The sequence below is a fragment of the Danio aesculapii genome, chromosome 1 (genome assembly GCF_903798145.1).
Source record: "Danio aesculapii chromosome 1, fDanAes4.1, whole genome shotgun sequence".
In the NCBI taxonomy this organism is placed as follows: Eukaryota; Metazoa; Chordata; class Actinopteri; order Cypriniformes; family Danionidae; genus Danio; species Danio aesculapii.
Window position 1 is genome coordinate 11637751 of NC_079435.1, and position 19922 is coordinate 11657672.

At 36.2% G+C, this 19922-nt stretch overlaps 1 protein-coding gene and 1 long non-coding RNA gene across 2 annotated transcripts; one reads left to right on the forward strand and one right to left on the reverse strand.

Moving 5' to 3' along the window:
• Positions 1 to 11549: 11549 nt before the first annotated feature.
• LOC130236234 (uncharacterized) lies at positions 11550 to 17911 on the reverse strand. The gene is made up of 3 exons (XR_008838454.1): positions 17733 to 17911; positions 12404 to 12505; positions 11550 to 11625 (listed from the first exon to the last, which is right to left on the reverse strand). It is a non-coding gene; the product is annotated as an uncharacterized LOC130236234 (long non-coding RNA).
• On the forward strand, positions 14188 to 19174 carry si:ch73-6k14.2 (uncharacterized). Its single transcript, XM_056466812.1, has 2 exons — positions 14188 to 14291; positions 17752 to 19174. Exon 2 carries the CDS (start codon positions 17753 to 17755, stop codon positions 18125 to 18127), a length of 375 nt encoding a protein of 124 aa, XP_056322787.1. The 5' UTR covers positions 14188 to 14291; position 17752; the 3' UTR covers positions 18128 to 19174.
• The last annotated feature ends 748 nt before the right edge of the window (positions 19175 to 19922 follow it).

Here is a 19922-nt window from a genome sequence, read left to right on the forward strand (position 1 = left end):
TAAGCATATACATAAATTATATTTACGTAAAAAGTCATAATTGTTCTTACCTGTACTTATATGCACTGATATGAATATGAAAGAATAATAGCCTAATATAAAGTTATCATACTAAATTTTATTGTTATGTTATGATTTATTATATTATATTATATTATATTATATTATATTATTCAAAGTTATTTGCTAACAAATAGATGAAACCTATTTGTTTGAGGAATAAATGAAGATTTATATATTTTTTAAATGACAATAAATACATATTTTTAATTTAAAATTAAATGTTTTTTAAAAACATTTAAATTTATATAAGTTTGTATAGTTTAATTAAAGGGACATTTTATTTAGCCTGTAAATCATGGAAAATGTATTATAATCATTACTGTTTTTCTCAGAAGAAACTTAAATGAAACAATCTTTCCAGATTTTCTTAATTTTCTAACAAACTAATTTAAGTTATTTAAAGTAGATTCTAAAATTTAATTGTTAAACAAACCTTGATTACAATTTAAAAAAATAAACAAACAACAAATGTAGTATAAACTCCTTTCTTGTAGGCTTAGTCCCTTTATTAATCCTGGGTCACCACAGCAGAATGAACAGCCAACTTATCCACCATGTTTTACACAAGCGGATCCCCTTCCAGCCGCAACCCATCTCTGGGAAAACATCTATACACACTCATTGACACTCATACACTACGGACAATTTTAACCTACCCACTTCACCTGTACCGCATGTCTTTGTACTGTGGGGGGAAACCGGAGCACCTGGAGGAAACCCAACGCGAACGCAGGGAGGAACATGCAAACTCCACACAGAAATGCCAACTGACCCAGCCTAGGCTCGAAACCAGCGACCTTCTTTTAAGTTTTTAAAGCTTTTAAGTAATATAGTTTGTTATAGTTACCATCGGGTCCCATGATATTTAGCTTTTGGCCCTTCATATGAAAAAGTTTGAGCACCCCTGGTTCAGATGTACTTGATTTTAGGTGTAGAATAACAGAATTTGTACTGTAATTTTAGACAGTCATCAAAGGTCAGCTAACCATAGTCGCCTTTAAACAAATTGGTTTTAATTTTAAGCAAACCAAGGTCTGTACTAAAATCAATTTGATAAATTAGGTGTAAACTCTACAATCGGTCACTAGAGGGCAGTGTGGTTTTTATTTCAAAATAAAATGATTTTTTAGAGCTTTTACTTTGAATGTGAGCAATAATAAACAAGTACAAGGTAATAAAACACCCTTTATAATAATTTACAACATAGTCCGATGGTACACAAAGTGAACAAGTTCACCTGCTGAACTATCAAACTGCTCATTCCCGATTTACCACCGGTAAGGATAATCCCAGGACCCGCCCTGAATAACAGTCTTATTTACAGTAACTGGGGCTTTTAAATTTAGTCATGTCCTAATCTTCTTGTTTAATTCCACAAAAGAAAAATCTACACCGGGAAATGCTGGATTTAAATGCCAGAGGACTAATCGTTTATTTTAAGCTAAGCTAAATTTAGCATATTTACTGTATAGGGCTGAAAAATAAGTGTACAGATATGAAAAAGTGCAAATCAGATGCACCAGAACATGATCCAAAAAAATCATGTAACATCCTGGAGTTGTTTTCAACACCATCGACAGCTGGAAAATTTTCATTTCTCTTAGGAGCTGTTTCATCAAACAATGTCCAGTTCATACTTTAGCTCATTTCCATGGAAGGGATGACCATCTGCTGGATATCGACTCTTCTTCAAGCCAAAAGAGTGTTTATAATGTCTCTATAGTAGATGAATTACTTAACAGCAGTTTTATTTATGCATTATCTCTTAATATAAATGTTTAATTACTGTTAATAGTGGCTGAATATACCCTCATTCCTGTCTGAACTCCAGCAAAGCATATAATCTGGAGGCATTACTCTGTCTTATCTCTGCTGATGGTAAGCCAGGGAGGCCGAAAGCAATGATGTGAAGTGAAGTGTGTAGGTTGCTCACAGTTGTTTCCGATCATTCGTGACTCCCAATTACTGAAAAATCTAATAGTCATCTGACGGAGCTCGTATCTGCCCTCATTTGCTCTCAATGTAAAGGTCAGATGCTGAAAGCACTGAGTAATGATGGCTTGTGGAGAGATGAACTGTCTTTCTCATCAACTGATTTTAGGCTATTGACATTCCAGAAATGTGAAGAATGCCGGAGACATTTTCCCTAAAGAAAATATTTCATAATTGAGTATGTAATATCATCTATCTATCACCCTTTTAACCACATGACACAGACTGAGTATCCTTCACCTAGTTTACCACCTAGTTTATCCTTCACCTAGTTTACCGAAATCACATATAGTATGTGATTTCAGACACTGTTTTTAACAGCAGGCAGCACTCTAGATTATTTTTAAATGACAGATGGCGCTCTAAGCTAGTTTTTAACAACAGATGATGCTCTAGGCTAGTACTTAAACAGAAGATGGCACTCTAGGCTAGTTTTTAAACAGCAGGTGGTGCTCTAGGCTAGTTTTTAAACAGCAGGTAGCGCTCTAGGCTAGTTTTTTATATAATTATTTTTAAGGGGTTTTTTAGCCATCAGCAAAGGACCTCAAGCCAGGAATCTAACTCGGGTCGCCGTGAGCATCTCTGCGCTATGTGTTGACGCACTAACCACTAGGCAATTGGCGCCGAGTCTAGGCTCGTTTTTAAAACAAATGGAGCACTAGGCTAGTTTTTAACAACAGATGGAGCTCTAGGCTAGTTTTTAACAACAGATGGAGCTCTAGGCTAGTTTTTAACAAAAGATGGAGCTCTAGGCTAGTTTTTAACAACAGATGGCACTCTAGACTAGTTTTAAACAGCAGATGGAGCTCTAGCTAGATGATGCTCTATGCTAGTTTTTAACAACAGATGGCGCTCTAGGCTAGTTTTTAACAACATATGGCACTCTGGGCTAGGTTTTAACAACATATGGCACTCTAGGCTATTTTTTAACAGCAGGTGGCGCTCTAGGCTAGTTTCTAATCAGCAGATGTTACGCTAGGCTAGTTTTTAATAGCTGGGCAGAGCTCTAGGCTAGTTTTTTTAAAGAAAAGGTGTCTCTCTAGGCTATTTTTTTTAAAGAGCAGGTGTCACTCTTGGCTAGTTTTTAAACAGCAGGTGGCGCTCTAGGCTAGTTTTTTATATAATTATTTTTAAGGGGTTTTTATCCATTATTGTGATAGGACAGTGGAGATTTACAGACAGGAAAGTATGGGGGGCAGAGTTAGGGGAAGGGTCAGCAAAGGACCTCAAGCCGGGAATCTAACTCGGGTCGCCGTGAGCATCTCTGCGCTATGTGTTGACACACTAACCACTAGGCTATTGGCGCCGAATCTAGGCTCGTTTTTAACAACAGATGGCGCTCTAGGCTAGTTTTTAACTACAGATGATGCTCTAGGCTAGTTTTTAACAACAGATGGAGCTCTAGGCTAGTTTTTAAAAACAGATGTAGCTCTAGGCCAGTTTTTAACAACAGATGGAGCTCTAGGCTAGTTTTTAACAACAGATGGCACTCTAGACTAGTTTTTAAACAGCCGATGGAGCTCTAAGCTAGTTTTTAAACATAAGATGATGCTCTATGCTAGTTTTTAACAACATATGGCGCTCTAGGCTAGTTTTTAACAACATATGGCACTCTGGGCTAGGTTTTAACAACATATGGCACTCTAGGCTAGGTTTTAACAACATATGGCACTCTAGGCTATTTTTTAACAGCAGGTGGCGCTCTAGGCTAGTTTCTAATCAGCAGATGTTACTCTAGGCTAGTTTTTAACAGCTGGGCAGAGCTCTAGGCTAGTTTTTTAAAGAAAAGGTGTCTCTCTAGGCTATTTTTTTAAAGAGCAGGTGTCACTCTAGGCTAGTCTTTAAACAGCAGATGGTGTTCTAGGTTAGTTTTTAAAGAGCAGGCGGCGCTCTAAGCTAGTTTTAACAACAGAATCTATGAATTCAGACTCACATACTGTGTTTAGCACACAGTATGGAAGTATGCAATTTATTTAATTCAATTCACCTACAGTGCATGTCTTTGGACTGTGGGGGACTGTCTTTGCTGTTTTCCTACTGCCAAAAGGAATAAATTACATTTTTAAATATGTTCAAACAGAAGAAAAATGTCAAAACATTACATTTTTCATGACATCTTTTTAATCAAATAGTTTTAATGAAATAAACGTATTCACTTTTTATTTTTAATGAACATTGAATCTTACCAGCCCTAGACCCTTTGAACAGTATAGCTGTTGTGTGTCCAGACTACATCTCAGAAATGTTGTTGATTTTCAGAAATGTTGTTTTTGTAAAACAAAAAGTTTTATTTTAAAGTGCCATTGTTTATGTTAGCATGAACCTTTCACTCATGTTCAGTAAATAAACCGGCTGAAAACAAAACAAAACACCTAGCTATAGATGTGAACGTATCAGTTGCAACAGCAGCCATGTAGTTCATCTGTGATTAATGTTGTTCAGAGACACAAAGACCAATTTCATCTCATCTGCCTATCAAAAGCCTGCGCACGACTCTCACAAACATGCAATTATAGCAGCGGCTGCTTTATGTCTAATGATGTCTCAGAAACAAAATCTCTTTCTACGCAGTTGGAGTCTGCACAGTGGCGATAGGAGTGAAATCAGAAGTATCCCTCCTTTGGTTACAGCCTGAGCAAAACCGTTTGCTATCTCTGTTTCTACAAAGCAGCAGATGGAGATCAAAGCCTGTGGACTGATGCATTGGTATGTTTGCTGGCTGCTTCATGGAATATTTATATTCGACATTGTCGACACATTCGCCGCTCTACTGATTTGTCCATTTGAATGTTTCAGATTTATACAATTCCACATGCTGGAGATGAAAGAGTGGGCTCTGCTTACAACCCCTCCATCCTTTTCTCCTGCCCAGCAGGATAGTGCTTTAGTTCTTTCTAGCCTTCTTAAAATCAACAATCATGTTTTACATGCAAAAAATCTTAAAGCACAAATGAAATCAGAACTAACCATAAGATTTTGTTGCCACACATTGCCAGTTTTGTGATGAACATTTCATCTGTGCATGTCTTTAAGAAAAAAAGTGTTTGCCCTTTAAATCTAAAATTAAAATCTGAAAATGCACTTCCTGTTTGTTAAATTCTCTGTCAGATAAATTCTCAGATTACATGATTTAAGGTATTGGGCATGGCTAACATACTTAACCACGCCCCTTCAGCTGTCAGTTTTGGCCAAGCGGGAACCTCCCGCTCTCCTTCTTGAAGCAAATACAGAAGTAACTGAAACTGCAATTCATCTAAATTCCGCTCGTCCGGGCTCCATAGTAGAGCACATTTCTATTGACCCCACTGTTAAAACGGCCAACTTTACAGCAGAAAAAAAAGGTCTTTACAGCCTGCAGCCTACAGCCTACGATTTTGGTTCCTATAGCTAATATTACTCTTCATCACAACTGTTTACAAGTTGTTGGGAGGTTGGGATTTTTTTTTTATATAACTCGTCCATTTTGTTTATATTAAGTTATATTAAGTCTGCATAATAAGGGCGCGGCCACTTGAGTGACAGCTACGTCTTGCTGGTCGCCGTCACTTAACCAAGCTGTTGAACTCGGCATATACATCATATTTTTGTTTTATTTAATGTAGCTTTACATAGTCAATTGCCCTTTGGAATTAATTTCTACAATTATCAGATAATACAGCATGCTGTGCACTTAATTGTGCTCACAAACCATTGAAGTTGCCTCCATTTCCCAGGTGCTAGAAATTATATACTTATATACCATATCAATAAATGTCTTTGCTTTATTTAAAAAAAAAAATGAATCTGACACTCCAGAATCTGACAGAGTGATTAGCTGTAGGCTAGAGCAGTCGTCTAAAACATTGTCATACAGTGTTATGCCTGGATTTCATAAATAGCCTTGTATTTACTAACACAGACTATATTGAAGTATTTGGAAGTAATTCGCGTTTTCCTCCTGTAGAAGTATGTCATAAGAACAATGCTTAGTGGCTCAATGTAATACAACAGTATTTTTTAAAAGACTAAATACTTTATTGCTTTAGTGTACAGCCAAACACGTGGTCAGAACACAAACCAGTCGCAGGTAATGACGTATTAAGAGTTTCTCCCAAGAAAAGCCTGTCTAAGCAAAATGCTAGCAGGCGTCTGTAGCTCCGCTCACGCTCCGCCTCTATGCTCTTATTTGGTTACCCCAGCTCTTCAGAAACCTATGGATGACGTCACGGATACTACATCCATATTTTCGTTTTGCGTACAACTTGAAATTTTTCCTGGATGTTGGTAACAACAAAAGAAATCCATATATGCTAAAAAAACAAATCTAATTAGTTTACAAATTAAGTTATGTGTAATAAAATGAAACGATGCAAGGAAAAAGTATTGAACACATGAAGAAAAGGAGGTGTAGAAAGGCAGTGAAAGCCCAGACAGCAGCTGAAATCTCTCAATAGTTCTTCAGCAACCCTCTGCCCTTCGTCAGTGTAAATTAATATTCACTGCTTCAATAAAATATCTACATTACCAAGAGGATGAAGATGAAACCAGAGTGGACATTTCAGCAAGACAATGATCCAAAAAACAGCCAAGGAAACTCTTAAATGCTTTCAGAGAAAGAAACTCAAGCTATAGAATGGCCCAGCCAGTCACCTGACCTGAATCCAATAGAAAATACAAAATAAAGATCAGATTTGATAGATAAGACCCACAAAACCATCAAGATTTTTACACTTTGAATGTGAGTGTGTATGGGTGTTTCCCAGTACTGGGTTGCGGCATGAATGGAATAGTTGGCGGTTCATTCCACTGTGGCGACCCCTTATAAATAAGGGAGTAAGACGAAGGAAAATGAATGAATGAATAATCAGTTCCTGTCAATTTGGAAAGAGAGAAAAGAGAGAAAAGACTTCCTCAAAAGAGGAAAACACTCATCTAGAAGAAATTACACACATTTCTATCTTACATAACTGTCGTCAATGAATCAAGCATTTGTAGCTTTAAAATCATCTTGAGGAATGGAATTGTGAGATGTGTAAGAAGCATGTCCACAGCTGTGCATAGTAATTCAGGCTCACATATAAACGTCACATCCTTTTCATTCATAAAAAAATCAGCCCACAGGCTCTCACAGACACTGTAGGAATCGGGTCTCCTGTGCATTGAATAGTTGAACAGGAGCCCCAGAGAGGGCTTACAGTAATGACATTTCCATGTGATAATGTGTCACACTTTTTCTAAAGGGAAACTAAAATAACTAAAAGTAATTACCGTACTTCCACAGCTGATTGATAAAATTAGAAATGTTTATACACATTTTCTAAAATGTTATGTTTGGAGATGTTATGGGGATGACAAATTATTTCATTCTAACACTAAAACCTGAACACGGCAAGATTCAAAAAGAAAAAGAAAATTCTTATTCCATTATCATTATTTGTCATATGAAGCAATAGTTTTTACAGAGGGCATTTTGGATATGATGGTTTATCACAAAATAATAAAAAAAAAATAATAATAATAATAAAAAATAATAAATAATACAAATAATAATAATAAAAAAATATTAAGGTAAATAATATTTTAGTAGATATTTTTCAAGACACTTCTCTACAGCTTAAAGTGACATTTAAAGGCTTAACTAGGTTAATTAGGTTAACTAGGCAGGTTAGGGTAATTAGGCTAGCTATTGTATAACGATGGTTTGTTCTGTAGACTATCGAAAAAAATAGCTTAAAGGGGCTAATAATATTGTCCTTAAATGGTTTTAAAAAAATTTTAAACTGCTTTTATTCTAGCTGAAATAAAACAAATAAGACTTTCTCCAGAAGAAAAAATATTATCAGACATACTGTGAAAATTTCCTTGCTCTGTTAAACATCATTTGGGAACTATTTAAAAAAGATATATATATATATATATATATATATATATATATATATATTATATATATATATATATATATATATATATATATATATATATATATATAATCAGGTAAATTCATTCATTCATTTTCTTTTCGGCTTACTCCCTTTATTAATCAGGTATCACCACAGTGGAATGAACCGCCAACTTATCCAGCATATGTTTCATGCAGCGGATGCCCTTCCAGCCTCAACCCATCACTGGGTAACACCCACACACTCTCATTCACACACATTACAGACAATTTAGCCTACCCAATTCACCTTTACCGCATGTCTTTGGACTTGGGGGAGAAACTGGAGCACCCGGAAGAAATCCACGCAAACACGGGGAGAACATGCAGACTCCACACAGAAATGCCAACTGACCCAGCCGAGGCTCGAACCAGCGACCTTCTTGCTGTGAGGCAACAGCGCCCACTGCATCCCATTATTTACTGAGGTCCCATTATTTTTGTAAATAATGTAAATCATTACATTTTGTATGAGAAAAAACCCTCGGTAAAGACATTTTGAGGTAAGGCCTTTATAAATATATTGTTATTTAAATCTACAGAGCTAAATAGAAAAAAGCAAGACAAAAGTAACATTTAAAAGTGAATTTTGTATATTTTCTTCCCATTATACTGAAAAAAAAATCGACAGGTGCATGAAAAAAAGAGTTTTTGCTTGTATTGTCTTACCTTAAAGGAATAGTTCAGTCAAAAATGAACATTACCTTATCATTTACTCACCCTCATGTGGTTTTAAACCTTAATGAGTTGCTTTCGTTGCTCAAAAAATAAGATATTTTGAAAAATGCTTGTTGCTGGCACCCATTGACTTACATAGTATATCAAATTACATAGTATATAAATCTTCCATTACAATGGAAGTTAATGGGAGCCAGACACCAGCATTTTCCAAAATATCTTCTTTTGATTTCAACAGAAAAAAATAAATATAAATAGGTTTTAAACAAGTGAAGGATAAGTAAAATTTGTATATAAATATTTTCAGTTTTGGGTGAACGATCCATATAAATATGATATCTATATGCAATAAAGTTAGACTGTCAAGCTATAAGCTCTACCAGATGTTCACCAGAGACCAAATATTTGTGTCTGCTCACCTCACTGACCGCATCTTTATTTTATATAGATATATTAGCGGGAAGTATTATTGTTCAGAGACTCCAGGCTTGTGACTTTCCACAGAAATTCACACTCAAAATCCTCTTTACAGTTCCAGAAAGAGTGGCGCTCTTTAAGTCTTATCGTGTGGAGCTGCGTCATCATCGTGAGTGATGTCAGCATCATCTTGCATTAATCATTTTGTCTGATGCGTCTTCCTGTTTTGGGTTTTTCGTCATACATGCCATGGCCTTATCAAGAAGTTTGAGTAACTTCCTGAATTCCTTAATTGTATTCAAATTGTGAGATAAGAGTTAAATTTGGTTTTATCAGTATTTTTTGGTTGTTATGACTGAGCAAAAGAAAACAGATTTTTGTGCATGTTAGAACTTGAAAGCAAATCCAGACATGCACACAGGCATTTAAAGGCATTTATTTCAAGAGTTCATGCTTAGCTCATGACTTACGAAGCTTGTTTGGCATGCTGTCCCGGGAGAGAGAGCCCTGAGCTCAAGGGATCCTCGAGTCCAGGGCTCCCTCCCTTTGCGGGGCGAGGGGAGATTGTTCAAGACGAAGATAGTTGCAAAGAGAAAAGAGGATATATATATAGGAACTTATGATGCTTTGATTGGAGGGTTGTGATTAGCTAATATGAGCCAGCTGGGTTAATCATGAGCACGTACTCCTCTCGAAATTAGTTTAAGATATTAAACTTTACTTAAATGGAATGAGTTTTAATGAAATAGTTAAAAAGTTCATTGAAATAATTAAAACAAGTTACACAAACTCAAAATTTTATTGAATTAGATAAATATCAAACTTATTAAGTAGAAGTAGATTTGTAGTTCCCAGCATTTTTCCCAGCAAATAATTTATAAAATGAATTGTTATTTTGTGTGTTTTTGCCATCCCAGGCTCATTATGTATACATACCTAGGTCTACATTTCTGGGGTCATCAAAATTTGCGATGGGAGGTACGTCTGCTCGCAGTTTTTGTTTTTGCAAATCCACCAGAGGCCGCTGTGTATGCTCTTTTTAAGATCTCAAGATTCTCTCGCGTGTCCTCTTCTCACATAAATCCACCAGAGGGCAGAATATACATTTCAGCCAACCAGGTCAGCTTGCTCTTGACTGACTGACTGACCCACCCACCCATTCCCTTCCCTAAACCCAACCAATAGTGTTTTCAAAATCAATCTTTGAAAATTATTTCACCACGTTTTCCGACTGTTTATTTATTTTATTATTGCTTAGGTTTAACCTATTTTCTGGAACCGTTCTTTGCCAGACTCAAACCCCATCGTCGCAGTTAACACCGCTCCATGTTCTAAGTCCACCGACATATGCGGTGAGCAACTGAGCAAACTGATGACACCGGAAAAGCCGCCCGTATGGAGGTAAGCAGTCAGCTGGTAGTGTAAAAAAGGAACAGAAGCCATCGATGGTGTCATACCACCCCATAGCATTCACTTTAAAGAGAAAATGCAGCCAGACATACCTCTGGCTACATAATTTGTACTCTCCAGAAATGTAGACTGGGATATGTATCCACAATGAGCCTGTGTTGGTTTCTGTATCTTAATATTAGACTTAAAAAAATAAGAATAATAAAAAACTATCATGTACTCAAAATGTGTGCAGTTCATGGTTAAATAACACAAAACTAATAAAAATAAACCTAAAACAACACTGAAGAGAAAACACTTATAAAGCACACAAGTACTCTATTCTACTCAGACAAAAACATATTAATCCAAATAGTTATATATAAAATTATCAATATAAAATATACTGTATGAATATAATTCTAGCAACACAATCTCACGGCATCTCGTAACTTTTTGATTTAGTGGCTAATTCGTATGAATTCGTACGATCTAATTCGTACATTTTAGTATGATTTGCTCATCCCCCAATGGCAGTTGGGTTTAGGGGTGGGGTTAGGTGCCACACCTCCTTTTTAAAATCGTACAATTTCGTACGACTGAATTCGTACGAATCCGTACGAATTAGCCACTAACATGACAAAACGTAAAATACTTATGTTTTCTCATGAGATCTGGCTGAATTCTAGCCATAAACTTTCAAATTACACAATAAATTCCTAACATATGGATTCTAGCATTTAAAAATGAAACCGGATAACTTAATTTATTATATATCTTATATATACATTTTTGTTTTCACGAATTCACCAGAGGCCGCTGTGATCTCAAATTTGTCTTGCCAGTGCCATTTGCATCTTCTGTTCTTGTGTAAATCCACCAGAGGCCACTGTCGACTAACTGAATGATCGACTGACCCACCCTCCTCCTTCCCTAAACCCAACCGATAGTGTTTTCAAAAACAATTCCGAAAAAAAAGCCCTTGCCTGATTTTTACCATGTTTTCAGATTTTACCACATTCTCACCCTGGTATTTACTTGTCTATTAAATTTTTTGGCTTCTGTTTTTGTTTACCTGCTTTCTGGAACCATTCTTAGGTGTACATGGCGAGCTACTGGACAAACTGGTAACAGCGAGAAAGCCATCCATACGGAGGTAAGCTGGTCAGCTGGTAAGAGTGAAAAGGAACGGCGTCATACCACCACATAGTGTTCATTTAAAGACGAAATGCAGGCATACGTACTTCTGGCTACATAATTCGTGATCTTCAGAAATGTATATAGGGCTACGTTTTCAGAATGAGCCTATGTTGTTAAAATGAGCTGAATCAACACAATTCTTAAGTTTTTTTGGGGACAACTTAATTGTTTTACGTTCAATCCACTTAAATATGTTAAAACAAGTTAGCTTATTCAGCTCGTGTTGGGACAACATGAAGGAATTATGTTAAACCAAGCATTTTTACAGTGTATTAGCAAAATAGAAATAGAAATAAAGTGAAATCTTTTTTTTTTTGTGAAGTTTTGGACTGTGCATTTCCATTAAAGACCACATATATCAACATTTCTTAAATACTACAAGCAATTTATATATGTTGCTATTTTATTAGATCACTAATTGCTAAAACTGTACTGTGCCAAAAGGAAGCCCTATGTTAACAGTGTCCACAAGCACCGTCAACTTCTCTGGGCTCGGAGGCATCTGGGATGGACCATCACACAGTGGACATGTGTACTGTGATCTGAGTTTTGGACTGTGCATTTCCATCAAAGACCACATATATCAACATTTCTTAAATACCACAAGCAATTAACATATATGTTGCTATTTTATTATATCATTAATTGCTAAAGCCTTGTAACACACACAGCAATCAAGGTTACTAAATGTTTTCTGTGAATCAGAGCCATGAGAAATCTTGTAATTACTGATCTGATCTGCAATACCTGTTCTGAAAGCCTGAAGGAAAACAGCGGTGTTGATACAGCAGTCATGAGTCCTTTAATCAGCCTTGACAAGGATCTGCGGTCCACACTGTGGGAATATGTCTGGATGATAAAAGAGAGATGGCACACATTCAGAAGACGCTTTCGCAATAATCTTCCATCACAATTACATCTGACTTGTTCAAACTGGAATTAATCCGTTCGTCCTGAGAAATTCAGTCAACTTTAAGTCAAGTAAAAAAAAAAGAACAAGAGGAAAACAAACATCTAAAATACTGTTTCCAAAAATGAAGATGAAAGATTCAGCAAATATTGCACAACATAATGAGATGAATAGAATTAAAGTGAGAAATGCAAATCAGCTGTGCAGATATATAATACAGAAACAAATATGATAATATAAAATACAGTACATTAGAAAGGTTTACTGTAAAAAAATCAGTAAATTAACAGTTTATTATTATTATTATTATTATTATTATTATTATTATTTACACATTTGATTTGCATTATAAGACCTTCATTTTTCCTCCAACAACTTTTGGTGTTGAAAAGTGTAAAAAAGTGCCTTTTGAAGGAAATTTGGAGGAATTTCAGCACGTAAAGGACAAAGGCACAAACCTAAGCTGAACAACTGTGATCTCCGATCCCTCAGGTGGCACTGCATCAAGAATCGTCATTCATCTATAAGCGATTTCACTCAGAACTACTTTGACAAACCTTTGTCAAGTACCACAACACATAGTTACATCCACAAATGCCAGTTAAAACTGAACTGTGCCAAAGGGAAGCCCTATGTTAACAGTGTCCACAAGCACCGTCAACTTCTCTGTGGAAATGTGTGCTGGGAATACACTATTTCAGGTATTTTTTGGGAGAAATTAATACCATGTGCTCCGGACTAAAGAAGAAAAGGATCATCCAGACTGTTACATCAACAAGTCCAAAAGCCAGGGTCTGTTATGGTATGGGGTTGTGTCAGTTCCCTTAACAAAGGTAACTTTTACGTTTGTGATGGCACCATTATTGCTGAAAAGTACACAGAAATTTTGGAGCACAATATGCTGGCGTCTTTTACAGGGACACCCATGCATATTTTAACAGACAGTGACATATTCTGCACACATTACAAAGTCCTGGCTGCGGAGAAAGAGGATACACGAACTTGACTGGCCTGCCTGCAGTCCTGACCTGTCTCCAATAGAGAATGTGAGAATGTGTTAGGAGTGCAAATGAAGACCACTGTTGCCCACCTTGTGTGCAGAAAGAATGGGACAAAATTACACCTGAAACACTTTATCACTTGGTGTCTTCAGTTCCTAAACACATTTTAAGTGTTGTGAAAAGGAATGACAACATTACAAAGTGGTAAACGCTTTATTGTTCCAACATTGTTCCAAATGTGTTGCAAGAACCAAAATTGGAATGTGTTTATTTAGAAAAAGAAAACAACAAAACGCACGAGGAACACATTAAACACATGCTTTGTCAAACTACGCAGTGGAGTTTTCAACATCAAAAGTCGCCCAAGCAGAGATAAATAGTCCCATAATGCAATTAATAGCCATAATTAAATGAAAATATAAACGCTAAATAGAGAACCTGTTAATTAATGGATACTTTTTTATAGTGTTGTATAAGATTGTTACCTGTTGAAAACACATGCACTGACCTAAAAAATAAACACACACACACACACGCACACACACACACACAAACAAACAGACACACTCTAAATACTCGGGATGCCCTTTACTTATTTTTAGCAGCTTTGCTCTTGATGCTAGAGGATTTAAAGTCAGTAATAGTAGTAAATCCTCAGCAGACGCTTCTGACTGACTGAAGAACAGAGATCTGGACTTGAGAAAGCAAGAGAGAGCACACTTAGGTGAGTCTTTGCAGTTAGTATATAGTGCATGTAAAATATATGTACAGTTGAAGGAAAGATGATTAGTCCTCCTGTGAATATTTTATTCTTTTTATAAATATATTTCAAGTCATGTTTAACAGAGCAATGCTATTTTCACAGTAATTCCTATAACCTGTATATATATTTCTTTTGGAGAAAGTCTTATTTCTTTTTGGCTGCCTGTAAAAAGTAGTTTTTAATTCTAAGATTATATATTTTTAAGGTTAATATTATTAGCCCCTTTACGATCTGTTTTTTGATTGGCTACAGAACAAACCACTGTTATGTAAAACTCTCTGGTGATCCTTATTTGTGAATCACACTTGTGGACTTCACGATCAAAAATGGGATGAATGCCTGTAAAGTTTTTATTTAAGTCTTCAATAAAATCAATCAAATTTATTTTTGTTTGATAATATTTTTTCTTTTTAATTTTGAAAGAGTTTTATTGTAATAAATAATATTTATGCAGAAATTAACATCCAATTTTCCCTCATTGAAAGCAATGAATTTTTGGTAATTTTTATGTTTAATTGTTTTTTAATTATTGCAGTAATTCTTTATATTATAATAATCATTTCTTACGTTTATATAGTGCATTTTAGGACAATCAAAATACTTTACACATTTTCTGGGGGAACATACATTCTGGGAGGAATCTTCTCATCCACCACCAGTGTGCAGCATCCACCTGGATGACGCGATGGCAGCCATATTGCGCCAGACTGCACACCATACACCAGCTGATTGGTGGAGAGAAGAAAGAGTGATGAAGCCAATTATGATATGGGGATAGTTGGACAGAGGCCAGTAGGCAAATTTGGCCAGCATGCCTGGGTCAAACCCCTACTCTTTTTCAAAGGACATCCTGGTATTTTTAATGACCAAAGAGAGTCAGAACCTCACGAACATCTCATTTGAAAGAGGCCGCTCACTGAGAAGTATAGAGTCCCCATCAGTATACTGGGGTGTTAGGACCCACACAGACCACAGGTTGAGCACCGCCAGCTGGCCTTACTAATACCACTTCCGGCAGCAACCTAGCTTTCCCATGTGGTCTCCCATCCAGACTGGAAGCAGCCTTGCTTAGCTTTAGTGGGTGACCATGTAAGAGTTGCAGAGAGCTAGCTGCTGGCTAGCTAAAATAAAGGCTTTGCCATTCAAAAACAAAAAGGCAGATTAGCACCAACTATTTTTACAACCTATTAGCATGCTTGAACCATTGCCTCAATTTTTGTGTGTGTACACATACCAAATCCCAACAAAGTCAAGCAGTTTTAGACCATTCAGATGAATCTGTCATTTTTAAAAATTCCAAAAAAAACAAAATATATGGGTCTAAAATGGCCAAAGAATATGGGTTAAATGTCATACAAGGGCCAGAACCTGTTTACTGTATGCAAGTATACAAACATTTGCTGAAATAATCACAAACAATCAGGCTGATCATTTATTTACATTTATTGTTTTATTTTCAACCGAATTAAAAACATGGGGTAAGTTGACATTTTACAGGAATGCTGAATGAATGTTATTAATCTGGTTTGTGATTGCAGAACTTCAGTAAATGTTTCTGGATTGCTCTAATGTAACCTGCTGATAGCATAGAAATAACTTGGCAAAATTGTACAATTAAAACTGCTCAATTGAAAAGATAACAAGCTCGCAGTTCCTAGAAACAGACTGGAATCATATCAGCTAAACCTCCCGATGATACAGACACTCTGTGAATCATACTTAGCACATACTCTTTCATTATCACATGATTGCAATAATTATTTGTAATAACTTAGGTGTAAATGATTGCTCAAATAATCCTAATTCGTAGCTCAACATGCTAAATTAGGCTAGCACGCTAATAACATATTAATGTTTTATCTGACCAACATGTTTATTTGAGTAAATATGTTTGCGATAGTTTGCTAATTTAGTATCAATATTATAACCATGTTTACATGATTTCAGTAGGATTTTTGAAGCATAGTATCAAAACATGCTAATACATGCTAGCCACTTACTCTTTCATGCTGTATGCTATTCTGACAATTGCAACATCTAATTAATGCTAACAACAGGGCAATCATGCTAACAAAATGATAATACATGCTAACCATTTGGAAAAATAATCATAGCATAGAAATATCTTGGCAAAATGTATACAAAAACAGCTGAAATAAAAGAATAAAAAGCATGCAGTTCCTAGGAACAGACTGGAATCATGTCACCTAAATCCTACGATGATACAGACACTCTGTGAATCATAACACATTCTCAAGGTTCATTATCAAATGTTTACAATAATTCATTTGCAATAACTAAGATGTAAATGCAGTGCTTACATAAATCAGTTGGGTTTGTTAAATGATGCTAGCATGCTAACAACATATTCATGTTTTATCTAACCAACATGCTTATTGGTGTTAGAAACATGTTAGCAATATTATGCTAATTTAGTAACAATGCTTACATTCTTTCAACATAACTATGCTTGCATAATAGCAAAACATGCTAATACAAGCAAGAAACATGCTAGCCACATACTCTTTCATGCTGTATGCGAACTAAAGTGACAATCGCAACATCTAATTCATGATAACAACAAGGAAGCCATGCTAACAAAATGTTCATACATTTTTGGAAAAAAATTGCTACTGGTAGCATTGAAATATCTTGGCAAAACTCTACAAAAACAGCTGAAATGAAAGAATAACAAGCATACAGTTCCTAGAAACAGACTGGAATCGTGCCAGCTAAACCTCCTGATAACACAGACTTAACACATTCTAAAGCTTTCATTATCAAATGTTTGCAATAATTAATTAGCAATAAAGGTGTAACTGAGTGCTTACATAACTCTGTCAGTTCCTAATCCTAGCTCAACATGCTAATTTATGCTAGCATGCTAACAACATATTCATGTTTTATCTAACCAACATGTGTACTTGTGCTAGAAACGTGCTAGCAATATTATGCTGTTTTAGCAGCAATATTATAATCATGCTTGTATGCTTTCAACATGATAATAAGCTTAAAGATTAATAGCAAAACATGCTAATCCATGTTAGAAACATGCTAGCCACATATCTTTTCATACTGTATGCTATCTAATCAAGGTATGCAGACAATTGCAACATATAATTCATGCTAACAACAAGGAAACCACGCTAACAAAATGTTAACGCATGTAAACCATTTGGGAAAAATGATAGCATATAAATAACTTGGCAAAAGTCATACAGAAACAGCTGAAATGAAAAAATAACAAGCATGCAGTTCCTAGGAACAGACTGGAATCATGTCAGCTATACCACCCAATGCCACAGACACTCTGTGAATCATACTTAACACATTCTCAAGGTTCATTATCAAATGTTTGCGATAAATAATTTGTAATAACTGAAGTGTGAATGCAGTGCTTACATAACTCTGTGGGTTCCAGCATGAAGCCCAGGAGGCGGCGGCCCTCGGTGGATCTGCTGCCCACCATCGCAGAGCTCCAGGAGAGCGAGCTTCAGGCCCACAGTCTGGAGGAGTACATGGAGTCGATTCGGGAGCTGTCCCAGCCCAGCTACCCCCTTAGCGGGCCCCTGCAGCGCTCCCGTCTGTGTCCACCGCGTACCGCAAGATTCCCCAGCATGAGCTTGGCACACAGACCCTGGGCCCTCAGCAGACCTGACAGCACATCACTGACCCTGAACCACTGCAAGAGCCCAAACACTTCACATCAGGACCCGCTGGACTGGCTGTTTGCACAAACACAACACATCGGAGTGACCCTCGTGCGGAGCAGTCCTGACGACCTCGCCATGATATGAGCATAAAACACAATGATTTGGTGTCACTGAGTAGGACTGATATTTATTTTTATACTTTCTGCTTTCAAGACATAAGCAAACTGTCTTTCTATTAGCAACGTCATGTAACAAGCCTACGAGATGCTGGCACCATGTTAGCACCACATGGTAATTGATGATAACAACGTTAAACTTGTTATAAACATGCTCATTTATGATAACACCTTGCTAATTTAAGCTAATAGTATGCTAACCATGCTAGAAACATGGTGATTTTATTAATTTTGGCTTGACACAAACACAGTGTGTATCATTAGCAAAGCCTTGTAAATAGCCCATGCATGCTGGCATCATGTTAGCCACATGCTAATTGATGGTAACAATGTTAGCTTTGTTATAAACATGCTCATTTATGATAACACCTTGCTAATTTAAGCTAATAGTATGCAAACCAAACTAGAAACATGGTAATTTTATTAATGTTGGCTTGACACAAACACAGTGTTTATCATTAGCAAATCCTTGTAAATAGCCCATGCATGCTGGCATCATGTTAGCCACATGCTAATTGATGGTAACAATGTTAAATTTGTTATAAACATGCTCATTTGTGCTAACAGCTTACTAATTTAAGCTAATAGTATGCTAACCATGCTAGAAACATGGTGATTTTATTAATTGACACAAACACTGTGTATCATTAACAAAGCCTTGTAAATAGCCCATGCATGCCGGCACCATGTTAGCCACATGCTAACTAAAGGTAACAATGTTAACCTTGTTATAAACATGCTCATTTATGCCAACATTTTGCTAATTTAAGTTAATAATATGCTAGCCATGCTAGAAACGTGGTGATTTTATTATTGTTAGCTTGACACAAACACAGTGTGTATCATTAGCAAAGCCTTGTAAATAACCTATGCATGTTAGCAACATGTTAGCAGCCTGCTAACTCATTTTAATAATGGTAATGGTGCTTGTACCAACCAAACATGCAATTTTATGCTACGATATAGCCTACTAAGAATGCTAGTAACATGGTAATTCATGCTTACATAATGCTAACCATGTAAAGAACCTTATAATAAAGCATGCTTGTCCATGTTAATGGTAACAGCATGCTAATATCTATCGTAATAAAATATATTAATTATAACTGTGTATATTTTATATGTTTTTCTTTCAGTGTGTCACAATATGCCGTAGCCTACATATTTGCAAATTTACTCTTTAATTGCAGGCCATCATTATCATTACAAATGTCAATGTTCATGACAGAATTTAAAATAATAATAAAAAGTAATTTAGGCTTTGCATTAAATGACTTTTCTCCAAATGCACTAAAAAGAAGCACAGAAGAAAGCAATTACAGTCAGCATGCTCTAATAAACACAATCTAGTTAGGTTTCGATTTCCCCTAAACCACAGTGGTTCTCAGAGACGCTGGTCAGGATTTATTTAACCCAAAAAGAATGTTGTCCCGATGCCAGAAAGCTTTAGAAAGCTTGCTCAACACTGCTTGACTGAAACAGACTCTGCAAAAACAGTGTGAAAAACTGAGGGCTCTGTGTTTGCACGAAGTTACCCATAATGTAAACAAATGAATGCAGCTTGCTCTCACTGAGTCCAAAGACCAGTTAGAACAGTTAGACGGCCAAGTTATTTCACAATAGGCTGCTCTGGTCTTCTGTACTCCAAAGAGAGAGAAAAAAGAAAGATTAACTGACTTTAAGGCTACCTGCTATATGGCTATACTAGGTTATGATTGCTGTACCTGGTTGGACATGTAATAGCAACATGCTAATTTGTGTTA

Excerpts from the sequence above, each read along its gene's own strand:
- si:ch73-6k14.2 (XM_056466812.1), top strand. The coding sequence starts at position 17,753 with ATGAAGCCCAGGAGGCGGCGGCCCTCGGTGGATCTGCTGCCCACCATC.